Source organism: Crocuta crocuta, unplaced genomic scaffold (assembly GCF_008692635.1).
Source record: "Crocuta crocuta isolate KB4526 unplaced genomic scaffold, BGI_CrCroc_1.0 scaffold675, whole genome shotgun sequence".
In the NCBI taxonomy this organism is placed as follows: domain Eukaryota; kingdom Metazoa; phylum Chordata; class Mammalia; order Carnivora; family Hyaenidae; genus Crocuta; species Crocuta crocuta.
This window is the reverse complement of record NW_027528796.1, coordinates 2256963-2264267: the sequence shown is the minus strand read 5'-3', so window position 1 is coordinate 2264267 and position 7305 is coordinate 2256963. Positions and strand designations below refer to the sequence as shown.

General features: G+C 56.6%; 1 protein-coding gene across 1 annotated transcript in view; it reads left to right on the top strand.

The window, feature by feature from the left end:
- Positions 1 to 6955, top strand: part of AGPAT3 (1-acylglycerol-3-phosphate O-acyltransferase 3) — a 19371-nt gene extending 12416 nt beyond the window's left edge. Inside the window, exons 6-9 of the mRNA XM_077755435.1 lie at positions 459 to 561; positions 1364 to 1437; positions 5905 to 6105; positions 6704 to 6955. Coding sequence (XP_077611561.1) covers positions 459 to 561; positions 1364 to 1437; positions 5905 to 6105; positions 6704 to 6792 — 467 coding nt within the window. The 3' untranslated portion in view covers positions 6793 to 6955. The remainder of the gene's footprint in view (positions 1 to 458; positions 562 to 1363; positions 1438 to 5904; positions 6106 to 6703) is intronic.
- The last annotated feature ends 350 nt before the right edge of the window (positions 6956 to 7305 follow it).

The following is a 7305-nucleotide window of genomic DNA, read 5'->3' as shown; positions in this document are numbered from 1 at the left end:
GCCCCCCTCGGGTCCCCGTGTCCTCACCTGCGGCACACCCGTTCCCGAGAACTCCGGGGTCCACAGAGGTCCCCACGGCCGCGTGACCTGTGACCCCGCATCGCTCCCACGTCCGATGGCACGTGGGCGTGTCAAACCTCGCCGTTTTCACTCAAATACGGGGAAGACGGACACGTATGATCCGCGGAAAGCGAAGTTCTCCGTTTTTAGAGATGGGGGGTTAGGACCGCTCCGGCCCAGCGGACGGGCAGCCTTCCTGCGCCCACAGGCTCCGGGCGCCCCCNGTACATGAAGGCCGTGTCCAGCTCCGTGTGGCCGCGCTCCAGGAAGGCGCGCACGGCCGCGGCGCTGGCTGGGGCGTCCATGCGGCGCCCCATCTCCATGGTGCCCAGCACGGGGGCGGGGGCGGGCGGGGGCGCCGCGGGCCCGGCCCAGGGCTCACCCCCCGCCCCCCGCAGTCGCAGCCGTGTATGACGTCACGCTGAACTTCCGCGGAAACAAGAACCCGTCGTTGCTGGGGATCCTCTACGGGAAGAAGTACGAGGCGGACATGTGCGTGAGGTGAGCCGGGCCTCCGCTTCCGGTTCTGTGGCCCTTGCCTGCGGCATGTGAATAAAAGCGGTTTTCCCGGGTCTAAAGCACGCTTACGATCCAGCCACGCTCCTCCGGCCCGAGGGAGGGCCCCCCCGCCCCCTCCCGCCCCGCCGGGGTGCTGCGCGGGGCCGGGGTCCCCTCCGGGAGCCCGGCGCTCGCCTTCGTCATTGTCACCGTTGCGCGCCCTCACGTCACACCTTTCGTACCGCGCACGGCCGACGTCGCTCACACGTGGCCGTGGCGTACNTTCGTGGCTTCGCCAGAATCGGCTGTTTATGAGTAAAGATTAAAGTCCCAAGTTTCTATTGCTCTTCATTTTTAGAGCACGTAGGTTTCATTTGTGAATTACACCATTGTCTTTGCCTAACGGAAGACACTCTCAGCTTTGTTTCCAAAGAACAAGCTATTAAGACCCAGACTCCTGCTGCAGCCAGCCAGTGCCCGCCCTTCGCAGCGGGAATGGGGGCACGATCTGCTCCCTTAAACCACCCAGCAGTGCCTCTTGTGAAATTTGTTGGCTTTGCCTCGAAGGAGAATGATCTCCTGGCCTGCCCTCCCCTGACCCTGTGGTCCCGCAGGGCACCAGGCGCTCCACCATACCCGGCGACGCCTTCGACGTTTGTGGGGTTTTAGAGATAGAGAGTGAGGCGTGAACAAAAAAATAGGGGGAGGGGGCAGTGAGTAGCCCTGCCGTGCCTTGATTGCTTCCCCTTCTCTGTGTGATGCCACCCAACGGTAAGGCACTTTGCTCTCCATCTCCACAAAACAGGAGATTCCCCCTGGAAGACATCCCGCTGGATGAGAAGGAAGCGGCTCAGTGGCTCCATAAACTGTACCAGGAGNCCTCCCCCCCCCCCCCCCCCCTGGCTCTCACAGGGCAGCCCGGGCCTCATGAACTTCTGGAGACGCGAGGTCCGCAGGCCTCAAACACATCTACCTTCTTTATTCTTTCATGTTTCCTGTGAGAAATCAACACCCTGGAGAAAAGTGTAAAGGATAACGGAGTGTTTATACAACCGTGGCTGGTTAATATTTTGTCACCTTTGTTTTCTATTTTTCATGTAAAAGAAGGTATAGCTCTATGGCCTTTGTATAGTGTGTGTGTGTGTGTGTNCAAACACATCTACCTTCTTTATTCTTTCATGTTTCCTGTGAGAAATCAACACCCTGGAGAAAAGTGTAAAGGATAACGGAGTGTTTATACAACCGTGGCTGGTTAATATTTTGTCACCTTTGTTTTCTATTTTTCATGTAAAAGAAGGTATAGCTTTATGGCCTTTGTATAGTGTGTGTGTGTGTGTGAGAGAGAGAGAGAGAGAGATTTGTAAGAGATGCCACATGTGACATGGGGAGATCCTTATGCCAAAACCACTCTGCTCCTTCCCTCTCTGTTCCCTTGTAGCACGCCCTCCCCTGAAACATACTGCCAGCTTGGCTTATATACACAGGCAGGAGACTAGATCTTCATCTTCAGCATCGTGGGAGGCTTAGAGGTTGAGAAAATCCTTTCTGCATTCAACAAATACCCTTTTAAAGGCAGGGACAAGCTTTTAAGAAAACCTGGGAAATCTAAGGGTCAAAAAAGGAGGTAGAGCTGAGAAGCCAGTGGCGAGCCTGTGATCTGGGAATGCCACGCTCGGCCGGTGGGGTTTGCCGGTCCCCTTAACCTGGAGTCTTGAGTTTTAGTGCCTACCCAGAGCAGAAGATCAGAGTTTGACCTCATTCCAGGTCCCTGAGACCCTGAGACCCAGCCCCAGGTCTCAGGACCCTCTGAGAGTTTTCCCTCGCGCGGTGAACTGAAAGGAACCTACTTGCTAGCACAGGGAAGCAGCTCTGACACCCACCTTTCTCCTCTTGGTCTGAACAAGGTCTCCCTGATAGGTCTGCCCTCAAACAGGCTTGGGGTTTGAATTTATACTAACAACACAGCTCAAAGAGAACAAAGCCAAATTATCAACAGAAGTGGTTCTGGGCAAATCACTAGAGTTCCTGAGAGTAGCCTGTGCAAGACTGGAAGCACTCTCCTCCAAACCGCAGCCACTCACGATTTCCGCAGCAAACTTCTGTGGGGGTGGAGCACTTCACCAGACCACGTGGGCAGGGCGCACAAAGAACCGAAGAGGTAAACTCTCCAAAAACTTTAGCCAGCGGAACTATCAGAGGCTAAAATCAGTATGTTTGAAGTGATGGAGCACAAAGAAGGAACTGAAAAGAAAAGAGAATAGCAGAAAAAGATTTAAGGAAAACCAGGTAGAATTTATAGGCAGGAAAAGTCTAGTTGTTGACAGTAAAATCTTAATTAATAGATCAAATAGCAGATTTGATACAACTGAAGAGAGAATTAGTAACCTGGAAGATGGAGAAGAAATTCCTGGGAAGGTAGCAAGAGGAAGTTCAAACATAAAAGAAAGTCTAGAAGACATGGAGGACAAAGTGAGAGGCCCAGAATGTAACTGCTGGCGGGGCCAGAAAGAAAGAGACAGGAGTGGCGAAGAGCGGGGGTCAGAGGACAGCCGTCAAGCTTCCAGCCGTCAGGCTTCTAGTATTCGTCAGCTTCAAGAACCCTAAGTCTGGAACTGGGTAAATAAGATGATATCCACTCCCCAGTTACCACTGAAATTGCAGAACACCAAAGACAATTCATGCATCATCTTAACAGAAAGCAAAGCTACAAGAGTGAATCAGTTGTACCACATGGTTTTCTTGTAAAAATATTAGTAACATAGAAATCCTTGGGCAAGACTGACCGGCTAGAGGGACGATAGCATCAATAGAGACAGAAGGTGAGCTAACCAAAGAGCAGAGGAAAACGCTGAGAGTAGTCTCTCTAACGTAACGCCCACGCATTTGAAAACTTAGATGGAATGTGATTTCCAAGAACACAGCACTCTCCAGAAGGGAAATGAAGTCTCCTACATGCGGAATACACACAGGGCATGTGTGTCAGGTCAGTGGAAAGGCAGACAGATCTGGAACTCGCCAGGTGGCGGGGGCAATGCATCTCAGAATCCAGGTCCACATCTAAGAGTTTGAAACTCTTACAACAGACATTTGTGAGCAACAGCGTTCGCCCAACAGAAGATGAGAAATGACCTAGTGGTGCATTAGTAGGAAATAGGGACACAGCGTGTGTGCTTTCATTTGCCGTGATTTCATCGCATGAACGAAGTACGGATTATCCACACACCTAAACCTTGGGGCTGTGGTGTATGGGAGTAGCCGACTGCAGTGTGTGGGGACGTATGACGCTCCGCACAGCAGGCTGCCAGCGTCTCACGCACGTGCCTGTTAGCGTGTGTGGGAACAGTGTGGGGTGAGCCTGGTGACCCCTGGAGGGGACACGGCGGGAGCTTCCTCTCAGGCTCCGAGGTGTACCGCCCCAAATCATCTGGTGCAGATGCCACAGGCGACAAGCTTTAATGTACACGACTTTTTTTTTTTTTATATTATTTGCATGTTTTTCTGGAATATCAAGAGATATACTAATCCAGCAGGCTCAGCTGTTTAGTACGTAGCTGTTTTTCATGTCACGTGTATTTTACAGTAAGGACAGCATGTCGTGTGCTGGTCGTTTTTTCCTTTTTTCTGGTCACCGTTGCTTTTATGCCTGTCAACGTTAACATATGTAGATTTAATTCACTCCTTTTCTTTCAGAAGATCTTAAAAAAATTTTTTTTTTAATGTAGCTAAATTCTACCCCCAATGTGGGGCTCGACTCATGACCAGGAGTCCTGCTCCACTGACCGGGCAGCCGGGCACCCCCAGTTCACTCCACTTAAGCCTTAAGCGCCCTTTTCTGTCATCAGCCACGGGTGACTGCCTGTTGTCCCCTCTCTGAACAGTCAGGTCCTGTCCCGCTCTGTGGGCTAACTGGTGGGGTGGCCTCTGCTCACGTTGCAAAATGTTTCTAAGCTGTGCTTAAGGAGACAGACGGGCCAGTTCACGCCCCGCAGCCGGAGTCTGAGAGGCCCCCCCCCCATGTGAGAAAAGGGTCCGGATGGCCCCCTGCAGTGACCAGACCCGGCACTTTGATCCTGATGCCGCAAACAGCCTCCGAGAGATGCGGACACCTCACGCCTCCGGTTATTCGCCGTTACCTCCAGTCATAACCTAGACACAGGCCACACTGTCACCAGCGGACTACGGACATCATGCCCCGAGGTTTCCGCATTCTGCTGACGTGGAGACGGACCTGTGGGTGCCAGGCAGAGCCATCCCCGGGCCTCCCAGCCTCCTGCCCTCATGCCCAGCCCTAGTCCAGTGCTTCTGCCTCCCGGCCCCGAGTCCTCCTAGAACATGTGCTCTGGGCCACAGCGGCCAAGAGCCTGCAAACCGCGGGGCCCCTCCACGGCCAGGCTTCGGGTGGGTGAGGTTAGGGTCTGCAGGCATTGGTGGTCGAGATCCTCTCAGCGTCAGCATGTTGAGCAGAGGGGCTGCCAGGGGACGGAGCAGGGGGGCGGGGGCGGGGCGGGAGGAGAGGGCACCAGCTCGGAGAGCCAGCTCCGGGAGGCGGCCCCAGCGGGTTGGGCCCAGCATTCCGTCGCGGTGAGATAGACCCAGTGTGACCAAGTCTGAATGCTCCCGTGTGTGGGTGAGTGCCGTTCCCCCCGAAACGCGAGCCAGAGCCACACGCACGTGCATGTGTGTACACTGGATGGCAGCGTGCCACACGCTTCCTGCCGAGGCCCCTGTTCAGAAGGGCACGGAGCCACCGCCCGGAAGGAGTGGGGGCGGGTACGCACTGTGGCGGCTGCAAGCACTGGGCTTTTGTGCGGGTCCACCCTCAGGACAGCGGGTGGGCAGCCAGCAGGCTTGGACACCTCCCTGACCCCCCCCAACACCTGGGAGCAGGATTCCTGCCGCCCACCACTCCCAGGTGTAGACGTGGGGCGGGGCTGAGCCCTCCCACCGAGACGGGCAGTGGGTGGGGTCAGCAGCCCCCAGAGAAGAGCCATGGCCCCCCATCCCCACCCGGGAAAGCAGACAGATGCCTGCCGGAAGGGATGTCCTGACCTGTGAGACCTGGGGGCGGGGGAGATGGTGGCAGGTACAGGACTGGGCTCCCAGCAGGTCAAGGCCGCGCCGCACCTGCCCCGCCTTCAGGAGGTAAGGGCGGAGGTGCCTGCCTGCCTGGCTGGCTTTGGGCTTTGGCGCACGCAGCCTCGGGTCCCCATCAAGGACACGCCGTCCCGCCCCTGCCGCGCACGCACGGCTCGCTGCTTTCTGTACTCGGAACTCTGGTAGCTCGAGGACGTTTCCGTGGTCAGTTACAAGAAGGCATACAGAGCGGTCACTGTCGCTGACTCTTTCAGGACGCGCTGCAGGAGATGTACAAGCAGAAGGGCGTGTTTCCAGGGCAGCAGTTCAAGCCCGCTCGGAGGCCGTGGACGCTCTTGAATTTCCTCTTCTGGGCCACGGTCCTGCTGTCCCCTCTCTTCAGCTGTGTCTTAGGCGTCTTTGCCAGCGGCTCTCCCCTCCTGATCCTGACGTTCCTGGGGTTTGTCGGGGCAGGTAACGCATGTGGGTGATAGCCCAGCTCGGGGTGGGGGTCCTCTGTGCGCCGGCCACGGGTCCGAGCCTGGGAGCCGCAGAGGCGGTTGGCCCGCAGGGAGCTGGGGGCACCTGGAGCCTTTCTGGCCTCGGAGAGTGGGCTGTGCCCGTGACGCCGCAGGGTCGTGGAGACCACCCCCAGGTCCCAGGGCCGCCCGCTCTCGCGGCATCCTGCGCTGAACTGGGCAGGCGCCTATGGGGGGGTCCCCCGGGCTACTCTGTCAGCCTTGGGGTTTGGGGGCGTGGGTGGGTATGATGGTCTGAGGGTCTCTGAGCACATGGCCATTACAGTCCTGAACACAATCGTGGGCACTCAGGACTCCCCAAGCATCCTTGTCAGGTGGACGGCACCCAGCCTGTCCCTGGGTGTGCCTCGGCCCACACCCCCCTCCTGCCCACTGGAGGGGCAGAGGCCATCCCTCCCCCCAGACAGGCGGAGCGCTGCAGGGGGAGGGGGAGGGGAGAGGGCTGGCCTGCCATCCCCACGGGACCCTCCCCAGCAACGATTTTTCTAATGGTGGGCCAAGAGGTCTAACTTCGCCTTTTTCCTATTTTAAAGCTTCCTTCGGAGTCCGCCGACTCATAGGAGTAACTGAAATAGAAAAAGGCTCTAGCTACGGAAACCAAGAATTTAAGAAAAAGGAATAATCGCTGGCTGTGATGATTGCACATGCGTAACCTGACCGTGGTATCCAATTAACTCAATTAAAAACAGAACAACACACGCAGATCGGAAAAAAGACACTTAGAAACTATTTTTCTTATTAACTGGTGACTAATATTGACCAATAAACCTTGAGCCAAGAGTAAAGCCGTCCGAAGGCCTGCGGACGACGCCAGCCGCGCCCCTGCACAGGGTCCACGTGCCCTCCAGGGAGCCAGGNGGCGCATGCGGGGTGTTCTCGAGTGCGGGCCGATTGCCCGGTGGACGGGCAGCCTGTCCCTGGGCTGGTGTTGAGGACGCCCCATTCCAGCTCCCTGCCTCCTACCTGAGCCTGTGTGCAAGCACCTTACTTCTGTTTCTGAAGTGAACGGGCCCCCGAGACCTCTGTCCCTCCTTCTCCCAGCTCAGGCGCCAGCCCCTCTAGCGGGCTGCACCCCTGCTCCAGCCCCGGGGACGGATGCCCTGCGGCCCGCGGGCCTCTTGGATGCTTGTTGAAA